Source organism: Hippoglossus hippoglossus, chromosome 7 (assembly GCF_009819705.1).
Source record: "Hippoglossus hippoglossus isolate fHipHip1 chromosome 7, fHipHip1.pri, whole genome shotgun sequence".
Classification (NCBI taxonomy): Eukaryota; Metazoa; Chordata; class Actinopteri; order Pleuronectiformes; family Pleuronectidae; genus Hippoglossus; species Hippoglossus hippoglossus.
Window position 1 is genome coordinate 5,095,153 of NC_047157.1, and position 20,785 is coordinate 5,115,937.

Below are 20,785 nucleotides of genomic sequence, written 5' to 3' on the forward strand. Positions count from 1 at the left end.
CGGGTTGAAATATTTGAAATCGAACCAAACATTTGCCAGATGCTACTGGTCAGCCTCAGGTAGAAACGGCAGTCATCCAGATACAACTCCACAGATACACACAACGACGCTGGCGTCTCTGGCATTTCCATAACAGGTGCAACGCAACAACTGTAGAAACCTCGACCAGTACAGGCAAATACTCTGCAAAAACTGTTTTCTTGCATTGCTGATGCGAGTAAACACAAATGATCCTGGGGCGTGAATCGTGCAAGTAACATGACGCAAACATTTGCTGTGCATTTGGTGTGAATGCCCCATTAGTTTGGGCCTTGTCCCATCTGCCAACATGGAGGAGGTGGGCTTTATGACCTATACTGCAGCCAGCCACCAGGTGGCGATTGAGATGATTTGGCTTCTCTTTTGGGAGCTGTCATTGTCATATACAGTCTATGACCAAACCCCATCTCAAAATGTGTCAGTTAAATAAAGTATTAATTGGTAAATAAAGTTGAATTGTCTGTATAAAAAAAAGTATCAATTGTTTGTATTAGACAGACAAATCTGCTGCAACTGACAAATTACTCAGGTACAGAAGATACCAGAATGTATGTGAGATGTAAATGTCAAAGAAATAAGTTGAACTTGGACTCATACTGTCTATACTATTATTTCAGTTAGTTTTCTAAGAACAGTCAGTATCTCTTGTATGAAGACTTTATGACATTCATCATTTCATAAAGATTTCAGAGCTGCCAGATTCATTTTCTGATACAACACAACGTTTATATGAATCCAGTTGTTAGTTGGAAACCTTGAAAGATGAACACACTCACCAATCAAGCTCTTTTAGTTGACACATACGGAACACAATGAAACTCTTCACTTAAATCATGTATTTGTGCTGTTATCTGTCTTGGTGCCACAGCGGCAGTTGCTGTCTCATTCATTTTAAAAGAGTACACACAACCATGTTGCTCAAACGACTGGTTGTCAGACACTGACTGTCTGAACCTTCTCAGAGAAGAAGAGTGAGCCGAATTTTGATTTAGCCTCTACAATCATCTTGGATGTGTTGTTGGGCCTGACGCCAATAAGCTAGAAACATTTAGTAGTTTCTCTAAAATCACTGTTATTATGACCATGAAAGTAGTGCTGTATAATCATTCAAAGTAGCAATACAAATGACATTGTGTATTATAATGTGTATTATTATAAGTTTTACACAAGAAACTCTTCTTGAAAAGTAGCAGAACAAAGTAAAAGTTCACATATTACGAAACATGCTTATTTGCTTTCTGGCCAAGCTTTGGATGCAAAGAACGATGTTTGTACTCCAAATATGAAAAAAAAAATTGTTCTATGTTTTTATATTTAGAAATCTTTTGAAGCAATATGTTTTGTGAGTATAAAAAGTAAAACATGACAATAACTTTTTATCATTTATTGTGGTTTATTTACTTACATAACCTTTTGGCTAAGGTTGTGTAGAGTTTAGTGATATTACGCATTTGAGGATACTTCAAAAAGTGGAACATTTCCGTTGCAGAGTTCAAGGGCCTGGGGCAGACACCTAAGGAGCCATGCACAGCTCCACCAAGTCTGCTTACAGCGTTCATTTTGGTTCTTTTCATACATGTTTGAAATGTTTGTCTCTATCATTCGAGCTGCACACTGCGAGTGTTGGGACAGGTTGACTGTGTGTCAGCGAGAGAGAGAGAGAGAGAGAGAGAAGTGAGCAGCGGAGTCAGTCTGTGTGTGTGTGTGTGTGTGTGTGTGTGTGTGTGTGTGTGTGTGTGTGTGTGTGTGTGTGTGTGTGTGTGTGTGTGTGTGTGTGTGTGTGTGTGGGTGCTGATACCTTTCCCTCAGTTCTGGGACTATCATATAGAAGCTACACAATTCATCTAAAGTAATTAACTGCTTATAGTGACAGATTTGACCGGGGTAAAACATTATCACTATAAGCGGTTTCCTCTGTACTAGAATATTGTTGGGAGGCGGAGCTGGCACAAAATTTGACTGAGACAGCCGCCTCGCAATTCTCTATGCAGGAAAAACCCTGCAGGGATGTCAATCTTCTCAACTAACTCTCAGCAAGAAAATTAAGTATTTGTCAAAAATGTCAAACTATTCCTTAAAATGACTAACATTTACTTTTGTAAATGTCAGAGCAAAGAAGTGGGAATCCAGATGCAGGATGAGTTGCTAAAGGTCACAACTGAACTCCAGACGGTGAGAGCTTTATTTTACTGTCCTCTATGCAACTGTGCAAAATTCAATATTAATGCTGTGACAGTAATGCTAACGTGGAGTTTGTGCTATCTGTGACCCGTGTGCTGATAAAAGGCTACGAAGACGTATAACCAGTACCACACCGACTCTATGATAGCTGAGGGGAAGCTGAAAGAAGCCGAGCGATTGGAGGAGAGACACACAGGCAAGTCGGCTGACCTTGGCCCCGGCCAATCAGGGGGACAGAGGCGGAGCTCCGTCAAGAAGATGGAGAGATTAATGGAAAAGGTGAGGTCACGTTTGTGGGTGTGAAAAAGAGTAGGTGACAGGAAGTCAGTTTTTCAAAGATTAACCAACCATTTCCTGTTGTTGCTGTGTCGGAGTGTGTTGAGGTGTATAAACTTAGTATAAACTAAAATAGTGAAAACACCTCCTATTTAAACATATGTTAATGAATATGTGACGGCCGTGGGCACATGATATTGTAATTTGTTGTATTATATCAGCACATGGTTTAGTGTTTGAGTGTATGTCATCTTCTCTTACCGTGTGCGTGCGTGTGTATGTGTGTGTGTGTGCGCGTGTGTGTGTGCGCATGCAGAGGCACGGCCGAGTGCAGGAGAACCAGCTGAAGTGTACCAAGGCCCGTAACGATTACCTTCTGAATCTCTCAGCAGCCAATGCAGCCATGAACAAATACTACCTGCAGGACGTGAGCACTCTCATAGATGTAAGAAACATGTAATTTGACTTGTGCGATTGTGTGTGAGTTATCTTTTTGTGTCGTTCTTTCCTGAAGAAAGGCTTGAGATTTTACAGGGGTAACACTGGAACCGTATTGATTTCTCAAGGACCCCATGTCAAAAAATAAAAGCCCCCTCTCTCCCTCCCTTCTTTATTCCCACACCATCATTTTTTAAACTTTTTCCTCACCTTCCCTATACTATATTTTTACTACTCTATGATTGCCTGCACACCTCTCTTTTCCTCCTTCCTTCTATCCTCCTCTTCCTCTTTCCCTCTTGGCAGTGCTGCGACCTCGGTTTCCATCTGGCTGTGGAGAGGGTGATGAAGTGCTACCTGGCCAGCAGGTGGCGCATCCAGAAGACGGAGGAGACGGGGCTGAAGCAGTTGGAGGCCGCTGTGACCTCCCTGGACCAGGGGGGAGACAGAGATGCGTTACTACAGCAACACGACTCCGCCTTCTGTCTCCCATTCAGATTCAACTACCACCCACACGAGGGAGACCAGGTGAAAACACTTTGCGTGTGGGAGTAACTTTTCATGACATTCACAGGTATTGCATCCCATTGTTAAGGCAAACACGCGTCGTTGACACCATTTTGGTTTGTTACTACATATCTGATCATTTTACAAGAAGCAAGTCCGTCAAATTTCAGAATGCTAGGTCGGTGATGACAAATGAAATTGCCCCGCCCTCGTTTTGGTTACTTTTACTATCGTCAAAGTCAAGTCAAAATCAACTTTATAGTCAATTGTGTCATATGTACAGGACATGGGGGATTGAAATGCTGTTTCTCTCTGATCCCTGTTGTAAACATACTATAAGTAGACAGAACATATAAGTACACACAGTTGTTGCACAAAAAAATCCAAGTGCAAAAGAACAAATTCAAGAGCAATGGAGAAATCCGAGAGCAACATTTCCCGTGTGCACAGAAGCAGAATGAGAGCGATGAGAAGAGTTCATGCTGGAGAGCAGGAAATGTAATCACGCAGAGTATATTTGAGTGAGAGCATTGCAAAATCTGAACAGGAAATCTATGAGTTCTGCTCCCCAACTGAAAGACCATTCTACTGAATAAAGAGAAAAAATCCTCTATATCATCATCAAAGACTTCACATCAAAATGAAATCTGCATTTGAAAATACTAACAATTAAGCTTATTTTTGCTTGGGACATGTAGCTTTAGCCTCAGTATTTTAACAATATTTCATGTTTCATGTCAAATGCCTTTTTAAAAAGTTGGCTGGAAACAGCATTTTTCAACCAATTGCTCACAGAGTTAGATTTATTTTTGGCTAACTAGCTACAGATAATGGAGGCTGCTAGCATCAGTATTTTTCCTGAAGGTTTTTCTGGATGTTAAATGTTTCATTTGTGCATTCCAGGTGTGTGAGGTGAGTGCGGAGAGCCAGGTGAGGTACGAGCTGGAGACCAGATTCCAGCAGCTTCAGTCTCGACTCGCTGCTGTTACCTTGGAAACAGAGGAGGTCAGCGAATTATTACCACCTAAATCAAATTTAAAAAACTTGCTTTGAGAAAATATCTGAATTAACTGAATCAACAACTTCAACATTTGTTTCCCCTTCTCAGATCAGTAAAACACTCAAAGCCACGCTCACAGCCCTGCTGGACGTTATGTGTGACAGCGACTGTAACCCCTCCCCCGATGTGCCCAGCAGCCTATCAAGCGAGCCCCCCGGGGGAAGCACAGCTCCAAAGCTTACCCTTGCCAAGCGTCGAGCCAATCAGCAGGAGACAGAGACCTACTATTTTACAGTGAGTTAATGCTGGGGGCTGGTCAATCCTTTTCTAAGTCTGATGTACTGTCACTAAACTCTATATCAAAACAATTATTGGCTAAATATAGGCCCTGTTTCCGACTCTGTTATTAGCATTCATCCTGAGAGATCCAGTTAGAAGTGGTCAGCGCATAGTACAGGTCTGAACGCATCCTGAGATCTGATCACTTGGACCACATTCAGAGGTGGGCTGGGACGCATGTGGCCACATTCACCTAGTGTGATCACAAATGAAGGACCGCCTACTCAGCTGACGTGTCTGACCCGCTACAATTTCACCAGGAACTGAACATATTTTTATTCTTCTTAGTGTCAATATGTTGATTTATTTGTTGCCACCGACACAATATCAGCACTGACCACTGCATGCTTATTTCCTATCCCTATTCATAGTAGGTCTGTAGCTCATTCATATATTCAGCCCCTCCTGGCAACGCACACTCTCTTTCTCACTCTCTTTCTCTCTCTCTCTCTCTATCCCTCATGCCGACACACACACAAGCTTTGTCGTCGGACACATCTGTAAACTCAGACTGGGTAAAAACAATATCATTTGGTCTTCACGAACACAAAAGACAGAAAAGCAATAGTGCAGGGAAGTGCGATCTAACCACAAGTGGTCTCAGGAGACACATTCAGGACGCATTTTATTGCCCGGTGTGAACAGATGAACCTAGAGCTGAACACTTTTGATCGGATCTCTCAATTAGAATTAAATATTCTTTAACTGATTACTTTATTATTATGCTTTTAGTCTTAGTGAGGTATTGTAATTGTTCCAGGTTTCCTGAGGAGAATTTGAATGGCGTATTCTAAATGATGTCTCAGGAGCTACTCCCCCCGCACAGGGATCCAATTGTTATTGATTTACTTAACATATACAGCATTTGTATGTTGTTGTTTTTTTTAATCTTAGAAAGTGAAGGAGTTCCTCACCAGCAGTTCTCTGACCTCCAAACTTCAAGCCAAACATGACCTTCTACAAGATGCCATACAGAAAGGTAGTGTCAGAGGATGGGTAAGAGTGTTTCCTGTAATGCTTACACGCACCATTATACTGTCACTGGCTGAATCTGCGAAGAGATTCAGAGCACTTTTACAAATGATGCCACTTGTAAGACCGACTACCGACCAAAGTTGAAAAGACCACTTCACTGATCCAACATTAACCTCAGTGTGCTTCAAGCAGAGATAAGGAGCCGGCTACAGAGTCATTTATTTAGGACTTATAATAATTATAGTTATTTTTTAAGACTTCACACAGCTCCCCTGGAGGCGCACAAGGTTTTTTGTCACATATGCAGTGGTAGCCCCCGAGAGCTGCACACAGAGTTTCATGTGTGTCACGACCCAGCTCATGAGGGGTTGGAAGCAACAGAAAACCAGTTGTTTTTGGTCAAATTAAAGGTTATTTATTATGAAGGTTGGAGTAATTGAATACAAACGGATGCTTTAACCAAAGCAGGGGGACAGGGTGTGTGGATGCTGTTTAAACAAAGAAATAAATATATAACAAAAAGTGGACAAAAAGCAGAGTAAGAAACTAGATACCTAAAAACAAAAAAACTAGTGAAAACAAAAACCTATCTACTAAAAACAAAGTGAGAGCGATATCAACAATACAACTAAACCTGGACCAGTCCCCAAATAGCTTTTCACACTTGTTTTGTATCATAAAGTGCATGATCAAAGATTAGTTAACAAATATCTGCCTCTAAGCCCGCTGGCGAGCTGCATAGATCAGTGGTCCCCGAATGACGTGGTGCGCCTTGTGTGAAGATCCTGATTGGAGAGCCCGACTGGGAGCTGCTCCAATCAGGTCTGACAGCAGGCAGGACAGGGACTGCACCTCCAGACAGGTCTCTAGGCGGTGTCCAATCGGCTGTGAGCTCCCACACATCCTGTTTGACATCTCAACAGACAGATAAAACACATGAGGGAGAAGGGGCAGCGCACATTAACAATGCGACAAATCTGTGAAGTTCTCCTTTTACGTTGCTGCACATTCCCTTGCACCAAGACCCTCAACCAAACAAAACTATTTCACTTGTTTTTCTGTCTCCTTCCACCAGCGGAGGCCGTCGACAGTGACCCTTCCAGGTAAGCAAAGTATTTACACATTTGACAGTGACTGAGAGAGGCGTAGAGACATGGAGAAAGCAGAGAGGACAATATGAAGAGGAAGGAGATTCTTTGTGGGGGAGGGTTCAAATACTGAAATTGTAAATCATCATAGCAATTAGGCAACATCAGAAGATCTCAAGTAATAATACCCACATGTGAAATGGCATCATGCAATTGATTTATTATTATATTTCCCAGAATGCAATGTGCTCGGTCAGTGCGTGTTTGGAAGTCCAGACCTGTTTCCCAATTCTGCCACACACTCTTCACCACAGACATGCTCTCCTACATACAGGTAACACTCTCTCTCAAATACACATGCAAATGATAATAATAATGAAAAGGAACGCAGCCTCTTTATTTGCTCGCTGCACTGTGCTGCACTGACGTTCAAGCCTCCAAAGGAAATTGTTTGGAAAATCCTTCCACTCTGATATTGAAGAATGGGGGCACACATCCCCCCCCAGAGTTCTCACTGCTGCTTTCATGTGTATGGTCATGCTTACAGCTTATTGCTGGCTTTCTCTCCTTTCAGTCCATTCCCTTCTTTTTTTATCGCTCCCCCTCTTGTGAAAGGGATTAAAACTGAACTGGCCTCTTTGCTGCCTCCTCTCTCGACTCCTCTATTGAGTGTGGTGTCTGTATGCCTGTGCTAATGTGCGCCTCTTCTTCCCACTGCTTCTAAATCTTTATTCCCCCTCGTTTCTCACTCCCCCTTTTTCTAATCTCTGCTTTTTTCTCTGTCTCAACTCTGCTGTGCTTGGCTTGGTGCAGACGAAGGAGGAGAATGTCTCGGACACAGGTACTGAGCCCCTGCAGGCCGTTGTGCTGCCAGTGACCAGGGCCGTAGCTTTTTTACTGGGAAATTTGGAGCTCTTGCCACCTTGAAGGGATTTAACAGTTAAAAATTTAAGGATTATTTCGACATTTTGAGAGATCCAAGTAGTTTTACAGTCATTATTATGTAACTCTTCATGTCCCACATTCTGGCCTCAACGAGTTGCACAGCTGAGCGTCTGACAGTGGTGAAATATAATCTTAATCTGAGATGAGCAGCACAATGTAAAACGCAGGGTTAAATGTATTTTCAGTTGTTCTTGTGACTTTTCAGTGGCACATTGATCAACCAAAAAACATTAACATTTTTAACAGCTCAGTGTTATTCCCCTGTTAACAAATTCAGTTTATTTTCTGTTTTCCACACCCAGCATCTTCATTTACACACTATTTTCTGCTGTATGACAACCTTTTCTTCACCTTTCTTTGTGTCTCTATCACCGCTCTCCTTCCAACACACGTCTATCCTCCAATCATCTCTCTCTCTCCAGAGCTCTGGGCAGCAGATTCCTGTGGTGGTTGAAAGCTGCATCCGTTTCATTAACCTTCACGGTGAGTCAGTTTCTATAATGTAGCACTAAGCCGAGCTCAGAGAGCGATTTGGACCCTAAGAACGAGTGGGTGGATGTACTTGTTTATGTATGAGGCCTCTATTGACATTTAACATAATATAAATGTCTGTGTGTGTGTGTGTGTGTGTGTGTGTGTGTCTGTGTCAGGCCTCCACCATGAAGGAATATTCAGAGTTCCTGGGTCACAGAGGGAGGTTAACCTCATTAGAGATTCATTCGAGAGAGGTAAGTGATTTTACCTTATGTATCTGTTTTTCATACAGTGAAGAGGTGAATTGGAGGGTTAGACTCATTGACTGCAAAGGATTTTCTACTCTCTAAGTATTAAAAATATTCCTTGTATTTACAATTATGTTAGTTTGTCCAATTACCTTTGAGCCTCTGAAAATAGGACTATTTATAATAATGACTTGAAAGGTTGAAGTGATATTTTTGTTGAAAATCTACACTTCAATCACATCTTGATTAATTCGTTTCAAATCCATTGTAGTAGTGGACAGTGACTCAATTACAAAATTGTGTCACTGTCCAAATACTTATGGACCAGACTGTGTGTTTATTTATATGCAGACAGATATATAGATAGATGGATAGATAGATGTAAAAATATAAGAGCCAAACTATACAAAATATAGAATAGAATAGAATAATTAAAAAATTGTACATAATATATAAATATATATGTGTATATATCCCTCACACCTTTGGTTTTACTTCACTCTTGTGTTCACATACCATAAACCTGATTTTAACCTTTATCTTACTGTTTAACTAGTCTTGTGTTATGTTGCATTCACATGTGTGTTCGTCTCCTAATCTGCTTGGTTTTACTATAATTCTTTATCTATTTATTTATGATGTATTGTAAGGTGTCCTCGGGTGTCTAGAAAGGGGCGAGGAAATATAATTTATTATTATTATTATTATTATTATTATTATTATCATTATGAAAAAGGAACTTAACCATATGTCAGTACGTAAGTCAGTTTTGGCAAAACAGCTAATTCATCCCGTGTGTTTGAACTCCCTGTAGGAGAGGATCCTCTGTCAGACAGTGAGTGTGACCTGGATTCCGTGGCTGGTGTGTTGAAGCTTTACTTCAGGGGTCTGGAGCCTCCTCTCTTCCCGTATGACAGCTACGCTCAGCTGCTGGAGTGTGTCCGTAAGACCCCCCCCCCTTATGTAACTTCCTCATCTGTGTGTCTCTGTCTTCACATCATGCATCGCTTTCACATGTCTGCTCTCAGTTCCTTCGGTATTCATAGAACTTGTCTTACTTCTAGGTGCTTATCTCGGAATAGCTCACTCTCGCCCTTGTGTACAGTAGGATGTGGGTAAATCATTTGCATATGAGTAAATTTGCTGATTTTAATGGAGCTTTGTGCAGCGACAGTGGCTCTACTACAATTTCTGTGAGCCTCTACACATAGAAAAGCTTGTTTATGAAATCCTCCGCTACAAACAGGCTGCATGTGCTGTTGATGCAAGGTGCTGCAACTTTGACTCTCCTTCCTGGTGCATCTCATCGTCTTGTTTGATCTCTGTTCTTATCTCTGTCTTTCTTCAAGTCTCCTCATCATTTTTTTTAATTTACATTGTACAGTTACAAATTTAACTAAGCCAAACCATCCCTCACCTCAGAAGTACTTGTCTTGTCGTCTTGTCATCTTGCTCCTTTTCTCTTTCCTCTCTAACATGATCAGAAATTGAGGAAGATGCAGAGAAAGCTGCCCAGATTAAAGCGATTGTCTCCACCTTCCCACGGCCTCTCCCCATCGTGATGCGCTACCTTTTCGCTTTCCTCAATCAGTAAGCTACGACATAACACAGTGTGCGATATTCCCTGGTCATAAAAGTTTACACCCAGACCAAGATTGACGAGTAAATCGTGCACCTGTTTTCCCCAGTGTGTCTCAGTACAGTGACGAGAACATGATGCAGCCCTACAACCTGGCCGTGTGCTTCGGCCCGAGCCTGCTGAGAGGGATAGATTCTGATGACGCTGTTGCTAGGCAGCCACAGGTTAATGACTTCGTCAAAACCATGATCCTGCAACATGACATCATCTTCCCCGGCCAATCGGAGCTGCCGGGTCCCGTCTACGAGAAGCACATGACTCTGGAGCAGGAGTACTGGTGAGAGAAGAGTGGTCACTGATGTAAAATGTTAAATTTTTTAAAACATTTTTAATGTGATTACATGCTGTTAACAATATACTGTATGTTGCAAATATGAGTCAAAAATTCAAGAAATATTGATTGTTCAAGAGTTACAGGAAGTGTCAAAGAAATATGTAAAACTTTATATTTTCCTCTGATTTCCTGTAATTTTCTTATTCATTTATTTATTTGTTTTCCTTACTGCCAGTCAGTTGAGGAAATGTAGTTGTATGATAAATGACAGCTGCAGTTAGGTAGCTAGCTCACTCAAACCCTAAAACAGCAGAAAACCATCCTAATGTTGTTGTTTGGTTCAGGTCCAATTCTCTACTTTTAGTGCAAAGTGTTTACACTTTGCGAGGTAGATATGCAGAGGGATTGCCCTCTACTGGTTTAAACCTGGCTATTGTTATTGTATTTTGCTAAAGGCTGATCTGGAAGCAGCTTTCCGACTGAACAGATTGTGGATGAGTAGTAATATCAATTATTATCAGACTGAATAGCAGTGCATTACCTTTGGACATCCGTATACAACACACTTTCTCTAAGGCTACTGCAGTGCCCACACACACACCTGTTAGGACAGAGAGGACAGGATGGCAGTGTGTCGCTCTTGATTTGTTGGATATTTTTATTTAAGAGCTACAAAGATCTTCATGGGCTTCGGGAGAAACTGGGCCTGCAGCCAATGCCTTGACCTGGTGGGGCTCAGGACATCATGGTCCTCCACCTCACGAATGCCCTCCTCAGGGGATTCTGGAGAGGAAAAGGCCTCCACCTCTAAAGATTAGAGTTGTCCTGTGTTGCTCTCCATTTTGTATGGCCTTTGGACGTCACAGAGAGTGACATCCAGCCCCATCTGCCCTTGTGTGAAGGCAGCACACGCACGTTAGCCGAAGCATTTTTAACTGGTAGGATAATGCTAACTAGCTAGTTTACAGTAATTTAGTTTATTTTATCCACAGATAGTGGATAAAAAGTAATTATTAACTGATGTTAAATGATCATAATTTATTATTTATTAATTAGGAATTTGTTAATACTAAATTGTGTTAACAATATTTTAACTTGTCCTACAACATTTTACAAAATGTTGTCAATTAAGAGGATTTCTTTCAAATGGTGCATTTAATGGTTGAATTACTCTTGCTCACAGTATGTGATGAAACTTGCCTCCCTTATTTATATTTAAACATAATATCTTCTGTGCCCTGACTGATTTCTGTCCTTGGATGACTTGTAGTCTTTGAATGACTGAGCAACAGCCTCACATTGCTCCAGAGATTTGTTGATCATGTTAGAGTCGAACAGTAGAGTTGGTTCCAAGTATGTTGCCCCGTTTTTATGGCTTATCCTCTTGAAGCAGAATTTCATACCAGACCAAAGGCATTTCTGTGCAGCTTGCAATGCTTTGTTTAAAAACTGCTTAATACTATTAAGCTGATTGCTCATTTAATTGAGCACAAGCTTCCAGAATTATCAACAGCGTCCATGTTAACCCCACAACACCCCAAAATCAGCTTTTGGGTGAATTCGATAAAACCTTCTCTTTGTGAACATATTATAATAAACTAGACATTTGACAGAGAATTCTCTGTGATTTGGCCTCTTGTGTTCTGTAGAACACTGAGGTGTTAGGGTCATCTGAGACATCTCATGGTATTACGTGGTATTTAGTCTTTTGTGAAATAGCAGAAGCTATTAGTAGAAGGATTGTGATTTAGGAAGAAAGACTGTTACATTACATTACATACAGTTGGTGTGTGTCAACCAGAAGAGGAAGTGTGGCTGACCACCGACTCAATTTTTTTCGCTTCTCTGCAGTGAACCAATCACAGAGGAGGGAGACGGAGAGACCGAGCATCTGCCCAGTGAGGATGGTGAGTACACACACATGTCAACACACACACACACACACACACACACACACACACACACACACACACACACACACACACACACACACACACACACAGATAAATATGTGGTCACGGGTCACATTTGATGACTTTTATAGGACATTATCATAAGCTTAACATTAACCACTGACCCACAATATATGAATAATTGCTTTAAATCAATTCTGATTACATGGATCATTAAGATTTTATTTTAAAGATACATTTTGACAATCGTGTTGTGTGTGGGTCTGTGTGTGTCTGTGTGTGTGTGTGTGTGTGTGTGTGTGTGTGTGTGTGTTTATGCAGAGTGGGAGGCAGTGGCTATGTTCGACTATGCGGCGAGATCTCCAGCAGAGCTGACATTCAAGCAGGGAGACCTTCTCATCCTTCACAGCAAGGCCTCAAGTGATTGGTGGAGAGGCGAATTAGGAGGGGTTAAGGGTCTCATCCCTCACAAGTACATCAGCATGCTGGAAGGGTGAGTGACCTCATGTGCTGGGTATTCAATCAGAGCAATGGTCTACATGATCTTCCCTGATAACTTGATTCTACTTTAAACTGATCATGATCTCTCTGTCCCAGTTTAACACATTAGATGTCAGAGCTTGCTGCACTTGTTGAGGGCCAGACTGCACCCATATGCATCCAAAAAACGAATGATAATAAGGGTTAGGGTTAGGGTTAGGGATGCCTCTCCAGCATGAAAAAAAACTGAAATTCTTATACTTGGTACTGATGATCAGAGACAAAAGATTATTAGCAAACTTGGAAGTCTGGTGCATCAAAACACATAAACAATGTCACAAAGATTGCCTTTCATCGTTGAAGAAATATTGCAAGAGTAAGACTGTACACTCTGAAGATGACAAAAAAGTTGACCGGTATACTCTCCTGGACTACGGCACTTTATCCAGGATCCAGAGATCAGGCTCCAACTTCTACAAAATTTAGCAGCCAGGGTTTTAACGAGGGAAAGGAAAAGAGATCACATTACTCCGGTTTTAGCATCTTTACACTGGCTTCCTGTATCACTGAGGATTGATTTTTATTTTACTTGTTTTGAAGACTAATAATAATAATATTAATAATAAACTTAATTTATGTAGCACTTGTCTTAACAATGTTATAAAGTGCTTTACAATGAAGACACAATGAGAACAACTATTACAATGCAATACAATACATATAGATTTCAAAGAAGCTAGGGAATTAGTCTGTCTATGTTCAATTGGGGAGAAAATCCCATATTGTGGGGGCTCTGAAGGTGAGACCTGGGGGTCACCGTAGAGCTCCATCCGTGGATCTCAGTGGTCGAGAGGGCACGTAGCAGGATTAGGTGCAAGGACATTTAAGGCCTTAAAAGTGAGCAATAGAAATTGATATGAAATTGAACAGGGAGCCATTGGGAGGCAAGCACAGGAGTGATGTGGTCAGGTCCCAGTGATAAGCATGTCATTTCCTGAAATGTAGAAATGTTAGAAATAAGCTATACATATCGTTCATTCCAATATCACTCCTGCCGAAACACATCACATTTGCCAGTTTGTCAGGGAACTCACCCAGTTAGCAATAGCAGCTATAGGAGCTATAGCATTGGAAAAGCAAATTGGTTGGGTGCAGTCGGGTGCCAAAAAATCTCATTAAAGGTACCATGGGGGAATCAAGAACATGTAACTCGTTGTTAAAAGAATCAGAGAAAAGTAATTCAACATTTTCTGGCCATAGTATTTAGTGGTACATATAAAGTACACACTAATGTATATAAAAAAGGAGGTGGACAAAATAGTGTTTTATTGTATAAAGTTTTATTTAAATAGCATCGTATCATATCTCACTATAAAACACAGCTACAAGCCATTGCTTTAACAGTTTTACTCAGGTTGTATTTTTGTAGAGCTGTTGTGTTGTCTTGTACAGAGTTTGTCCACCCACTTTGTATTCCTGCCTCATTTTGTTTATCACAAATCATCCTCATCCCATATTCAAACTTGTTCTGGTTGTACTTTCTTAAATGAAGCTCAGCACATTTCTCACTTCTTGTCCTCCCTCAGGTCGGAGCGCGGGAAAAGAGAAGAAGGAGGAGGAGGGGGGGGAGGAGGCAGCACGGGGAACCTGTCAGTAGAAGATCCACAGACGGAGAATACTACTCGGTACACACACACACACACACACACACACACACACACACACACACACACACACACACACACACACACACACACAAATGCACACTGCGATGCATGCATGTCCTCATATCAACAAACACGTGTGGGCAACAGATGCAGACAGTGAAATCTACCCATTCAGACAGAAACACTGTGCACATCCACATTATTGCACACAGCTAAACACACAGCTAAACACACAGCTAAACACACAGCTAAACACACATTAGTTATGCAACGCAAACCTACATGGTTTTTGTGTGTGTGTCCTGACAGGATGCGAGTGAACAGCGACAGTGCTTCGTTACCTGGAAGACAGAGAGGGAGTGATGGGAGTCCCAGTCGAAAGCCTCCAACCTCTCCCGCCACACGACACCTGCCAGTGTAAGAGTGATCCACACCTCATTCACAATGCATGTGCTGTGTTACATATGAAAATATTATCGGCACAACAAGCTGCTGCAATCACTCTCACTGCTCTCACAACCTTGTGTTTGCCGTGAAAAAAAAAACGACACAACCGGGAGACTAGACAAAGTGGAGCAGCTAAATGGACAGATATTTCCCTCAGGAGTTGGTGGAGACCAAAAACCAAACAAAAAGTGCAGAGAATATAAGACTGTTTCTCTGTAACTGCTGGATGTGTAAATAGACAACTGCTCATCATACTGTATATTTGCCTTTATCAGGTGATAATGTGTCACTGCTGTGTCATAGCTTGTTTTCAAAGCCCCCAAGTGTCCAAAACAATCTCTTATCTCAAGGTTGGATACTGCAAATCGTAGACTATAGACACCAGCTAATGAAAGCTCATACAAACACACCAGCACAGCAAGCATCAGTACTGAGTGTTGGTGTTAGTCAGCGCCCATGTGATTGTGACAGGGCAATAATTTCAGTTAACTGAGCCTGGAGTGCATTTATTTTTAGGACTGAAATTAAGGCATTTACCATGATCTCACTCCCAAACTTAAGCATGTGTGAAGCAAGGAAGTTTATGTATTTAGCAACACACAACAGGAGGCTATTCAAGTAAGATGTTAGGAATACATTAACATTACATTTATTTGTACTGGGACTTGAGTTCAACTCCAATCTGCAGTCCTTTGGTGCATGTCTTCCCCTATTTCTCATCTCTCTCCCATTTCCATGCTTATTCTCCCCCATCTATAAAGGCAAAAATGCCCCAAAATATCTTTTAAAAATACAATTTTAAAGATGGTAAAACAAGTCAACAAAAGATGTCGAAATATGAAGTCAACATCAAGCTCCATCTGTCACTTAGATAAAACCGTTTGGTCTGTTTCACCGCTTTTTCTCTCTCTGATTGTTTATCAGGTCCCAGGAGAGAAGACACACTTTGGACACGGTGAGACAGGGCGGCTTCCGACCCACAGACAAACCCCCGTTTGTTCAGGCAGAAAGAACAGCAGTTGACAAGGTCAGGAGTTCAACACATTAAATCATTTATGACAGACCTTCTGGTCTTCACATTGCATCCTTGAGTCCTCAGATTAAAGTACAATATGTGATATTTTCAGTGTGGAGCTATAGTTTTTTTAGTAATTGATTAAGGTTGTGTTCTGACAAGCAGGTTTACTTCATTTTCTAAAAACTGAATAAAAGACCAGGCCCTTAAAACTAGAACATTGAGTGATCTGGAGAAAACAAAGACAGATTTACTTTTCTCAGGAAATCTGCTTCTTACAACAGGCTGTGTTATATTTTGATAACATTATAAACTAAAGCTGCTTTCAGTTCAATGCGTGGCTAGGATCCTTTAATCTCCTGACATTCTCCAGAGGGGCTGCATTTGCAAATGTCCAACTTTTTTCTCCGGCCAACCCCCTAATGAGAACTCCGGAGAATGTCCGAATGAGCCCATGTGAGAACACAGCAGGAGATCCTCCGGAGGATTCACTGCTGACGATTGGGTGTGTTGATGGCGTTTGAAGGCACCCAGGTTAGCGAGTGGGTGATAAAGTTTCTAACAGGGAACAGATGAAAAAAATTAAAAAAAACTAAACAAGAAGGATGAAAAAGAGGTGTCATACACGTAGCAGACAATCCAAACAAAGATGTCAAGAGAGATTTTTGGTGAAGGAAAACTCATACATTACTATATTTCATCCTGCCTCTGTCTGCTGCACCACTCACCTGAACGCTCTGGAGATTTCTGTGTTGTGAGTGCGTCTGAGTGGACGATCTCCTGCTGCGTGGTTCATGTGTGAATGGTCAAGAAGTGATTCTGAAATGTGTTACAGTGCTGCTCATTGATTCAGAGTCTGTATTCTGAAATCTGACATTGCAATTTTCACTTTTTATATAAGCTCAGTATTTTAGTATTTAAAGGTACAAATTTAACAAGTCATTTCGGATCCTTGCATTATCGCACAGTTTATTTAATACCTGTGCATCAACGTACTCATTTGAGAACACACCTGAACGTCAGGACAAGATATACGAGTACTATAAATGTGGCAGTACCCTCTTGTCACAGTGAATAAATCTTCCAGGAACATGTCATAATAATCTGGCCACAGTCACCTGATGTACCTCTTAGCTTCTGGACGAGCTCGAGCACAGAGTCCATGCAGCATCTTGTGCAGTGGTGAGGTGTCATCAGAGTCGGCCTTACTGAAGGCGGGTCACCGAGGCCACTTTTTCATCATCTACCATGTCTCTCCCCTCTCGCTCCCTCAGGACATGATCAGCCGTCAGATGAACTCCGTGTTCAAGGAGCTTCTGTTACGCCAGCCTCCTGTTCAGATGTCAGCCCTCGCCACCCCTGCTGCCCCAGCTCCCTCTTCATCCTCCTCCTCCTCTTCCTCTCTTCCCCAAGCTGCACCCGCTGCGAAAAAAGTAGGATTCGGCCTCAGAGGACGGACGCTTTTCAGACCAGTGGACTGACAGACAGGAGAGGATGATGATGATGATGATTACACTGTTAACAATGAAATCTTGATTCATTTTATATAATGTATAATATTTGAGTCTCTGCCATCTCATAGTGCCACTAGTCTCGGTGCCGTGTTACTGTATGTCCAGTGTGTCTTGTTTTCCAGCTGGTTTTGGTCCTTTTTAGGTTCTGGTCTGACTTTCGTTCACCAGGTTTTTGCAATTTTGAGAGAATCAGGGATGTGACATCACCAGTGATTTCACCAGACTGACTTTTAAGAGTACTTACCATGATAAGACAGAAACAAGAAAAGACTTAAGCTGCCCCCTAGTGGCAGGTCTGAGATCAGCTCTGCCTATAATGTTTGCTTTTTGAATAGCAAAACTGATCCAGGGCCTGTGTCTAGGAGTGCCTTCACATCTTATTCTTATCTTAATCTTCACATTCACTTCATTTCAAAAGACCTGATAGGTTTAAACTCATGGTGTATTTATATAAAAAAAATGTGATCCAGAAAGACGAGCCCTGAAGTGTTAAATATGAAATGGGTAAGACATTATGAATTATTATTAAATATATTTGGCCCAAAAATTATGAAATAACTAAGGAAATTGATCAAATTGAACTCTTAAGTAATCGTTTTTTTCAGAAGAAGAAAAATACTTTTCCAAATGAAATTTTATTTTTCGTCACTTTTCCTAACAAAGCTGATGTTTGATGATCTTGTACATTTGAGCCAATCACGCTGCCTCTTATGCTACAAATTTAGTCATTTAACACTTGTTAGCTCGAGTAAAAATACCAATTTTATTCTAAATAAACAAGATGCTACTGCTGTAAATATACGCAGTTTTGGTTATGGTTTTATTGATAGGTATAACTACGTGTCAGCCGCATAGCACATTAGCAGAACCTCTTAAACTGTTAAGCCTTCATTTAACAGGGCTGCACATGCCACCTCTAACCAGTGTAGCTCAGCCATCTTGCAGTGAAAGCACTTTGCTGACAAGTGGCTTCAGGTGTCCCAATGAAATACTGGAGACGGACAGCAAATGCTCTTAAGAGAATCTGCTGCCACCTAAATTGCAATAATCAGGGAGTATTTATCCCAAAGCACCTGGATCTAACAGAGTATTTCAGTGCCGAGCCATTTCCTGAGCTATGCGCTAGTTTGTATGTACCTGGCATTATAGTCCACATGCGGTGCCCCATGGATAGTCATGCAGTTTGAGTGGTATGTTGTTGTGGCAATGGCAGAGGTTGCAGTCTACTCCCAAATCCAGGATTTCCTGTTCATCCCAGCAGCAGTGCCTTTGTGACTTGACAGGTCAGATGTGATCTCGTTTGAACTCACTGTTCAGCGAGTCAAAGCAATAGGTGTCTTCGCCCAATTCGTCCTATTCCAGAATTTGGCCCAGGCAACCGATGTCAAGGCTGGCAAGTCCCCTGCCCTAGTTGCTTCCTGTAATTTGAGTTTGTCCAGCCAAGTAACAATGATCTTTATTGTTAGCACTAAAAGACCAAAACCATCAACTAAGGAGACTGGCCCCATCATCCGCAACAGGGTCCGGGGAAATTGGGCTGGCAACACATGACCAACAAGCACTTAAGGGCCTTGGGTTTAAATTCAGGAAACTGCAAAGATTTGCCCGACCAGGCATGCAAATATTGGGCTTTTTTGTTTGTCAGCTGATTTTATGTTGCCTAAATCAGTGCAGTCCGGCCTTGATTCAACTTAAATTTGCCTCATGAGACTCACAATGGAACCTCTTACCTATAGCACTGCACATACGAAAAATGATTTTTTTCCCAAATAGAAAAAAGGGTGGTATCTGTGTTACTATCCTGTTTCTTTTTTTTTACTGCAGCAGTTACTTGGTTGATTACTTGCTGTAGCTAACAGGAGCTAACTGGCTAAATATGGTGGCAGTGAGTTGAGCCTCCTTCGAAGAGGCAGTGGGTACGTGATTGGCTGAAAGGTGAGAGCATGGTGATGACATCACAGTCATGAAAAATGGCAGCAGAGTAAAACGTTCCATGTGTGACACACATACAGACTTTTGAAAAGGTTGTTTTGAAATGAACAGATGCTAATGTAAAATAACTAAATCAAATAAATGAAAAATTGCCAAGCATTTTCCCAATGAGCCTAATTCCATGTTACACTTTTTCAAGAGCTTATTTATGTTATGATTATTTCTTTAAGTATTTAATACTGAACACTGTAGTGCTCTTTGACGCTAGCTGGAAAAACTGTAAGCAGTGAGATCAGTAATTAATAGCAGCATGCAGTGTTACACACACACACACGCACACACGCACACACACACACCCACACACACACACACACACACACACACACACACACACACACACACACACACACACACACACACACACACACACACACACACACACACACACACACACACAAAACACAGATTCCCCTTCATATGTGATACATGGCCTGATGCGCAGGCCAAATCTCAGGGCTTTAGCAGAGTTAGAGACGGGCTAACTCAGGTTTGGCTTTGAAGGAACAGGTAGAGCTTTTTTCTCTCAGGGCTTTGGTTGACTTACTCCTCAACTGGAAACTGTGCCCTAGCCTCAAGAGCCCAAATGGCCCCCCATATCAGAGAGGGTTAAACTGTGAACGCTTTGGAGCCAAGATCAAAACTTTTGTCTCATTCATCCACACATTTGGCCCCCTGACTAGATATATAGCACCGCCCACAGGTCCCATTCAAATGTATGTTTCAGGATCTTTGGAGTGAGGTGTTTGATTCCTTGGACTCAAAAGGAATTTGAAATGTTTTTTACATATGGCATCTCTCCTCTGTCGTGTTTCAGTATCAGAAAAAAATAGAAGTAGAATCACTTTGTCAAATACTGATTCTGCTTCTATGATTAAAAGACCCTGTTATCCTGGATCACTGTCTGATGATGTCACAAAATGTACTGTGTCAAACTGTATATGTGGTAAAAGAAATATGAATACAATAAAGACCATAAAGCAATGAATGATTAAGGGGTTGTCAGTGTATTCGAAATGAACAATTTATTGCAGTATTCAGTCATTACTAAACTCTAAACATGTGTCTGTTATCTGCCGAAAAAGCATGATCAAACAGACACAGTCAAATTCACTCAGTGAATCAGATGGAAGATTGAATAGTCAGATGATCATGATGATCAGTTCAGTCAAGTTCAGTTACCTGCTATACCAGACATGCAGGGTTTGGACCCAGATGTTATTTGGAGCAGTTTGTGCACTTGCTGTTTATTGAGTGTGCTCAAATTTATAAAAAGTGATCCTATTATAAATTGATTGTTGTGCTGTAAGTCTGCATTGTGTAGCAGCAGACAGAAT

The 20,785-nt window shown here is 41.4% G+C and overlaps 1 protein-coding gene and 1 long non-coding RNA gene across 3 annotated transcripts in view; one reads left to right on the top strand and one right to left on the bottom strand.

The window, feature by feature from the left end:
* arhgap4b (Rho GTPase activating protein 4b) overlaps window positions 1-18,406 on the top strand; it is a 32,845-nt gene extending 14,439 nt beyond the window's left edge. Inside the window, exons 5-24 of one of the 2 annotated variants that reach the window (XM_034589921.1) lie at window positions 2,149-2,211; window positions 2,326-2,499; window positions 2,813-2,941; window positions 3,241-3,462; window positions 4,345-4,446; window positions 4,550-4,735; window positions 5,675-5,759; window positions 6,831-6,858; window positions 7,081-7,177; window positions 8,211-8,271; window positions 8,439-8,516; window positions 9,325-9,453; window positions 9,995-10,100; window positions 10,199-10,426; window positions 12,275-12,330; window positions 12,658-12,829; window positions 14,403-14,501; window positions 14,793-14,900; window positions 15,855-15,957; window positions 17,220-18,406. In XM_034589921.1, coding sequence (XP_034445812.1) covers window positions 2,149-2,211; window positions 2,326-2,499; window positions 2,813-2,941; window positions 3,241-3,462; window positions 4,345-4,446; window positions 4,550-4,735; window positions 5,675-5,759; window positions 6,831-6,858; window positions 7,081-7,177; window positions 8,211-8,271; window positions 8,439-8,516; window positions 9,325-9,453; window positions 9,995-10,100; window positions 10,199-10,426; window positions 12,275-12,330; window positions 12,658-12,829; window positions 14,403-14,501; window positions 14,793-14,900; window positions 15,855-15,957; window positions 17,220-17,426 — 2,433 coding nt within the window. In that variant the 3' untranslated portion in view covers window positions 17,427-18,406. Of the gene's footprint in view, window positions 1-2,148; window positions 2,212-2,325; window positions 2,500-2,812; window positions 2,942-3,240; window positions 3,463-4,344; window positions 4,447-4,549; window positions 4,736-5,674; window positions 5,760-6,830; window positions 6,859-7,080; window positions 7,178-7,656; window positions 7,685-8,210; window positions 8,272-8,438; window positions 8,517-9,324; window positions 9,454-9,994; window positions 10,101-10,198; window positions 10,427-12,274; window positions 12,331-12,657; window positions 12,830-14,402; window positions 14,502-14,792; window positions 14,901-15,854; window positions 15,958-17,219 lie in introns of both variants that reach the window. The other variant, XM_034589922.1, reaches the window with a different exon arrangement.
* LOC117764284 lies at window positions 1,437-19,778 on the bottom strand. Its single transcript, XR_004614361.1, has 3 exons — window positions 19,279-19,778; window positions 7,359-7,363; window positions 1,437-1,449 (listed from the first exon to the last, which is right to left on the bottom strand). It is a non-coding gene; the product is annotated as an uncharacterized LOC117764284 (long non-coding RNA).
* Window positions 19,779-20,785: the final 1,007 nt, after the last annotated feature.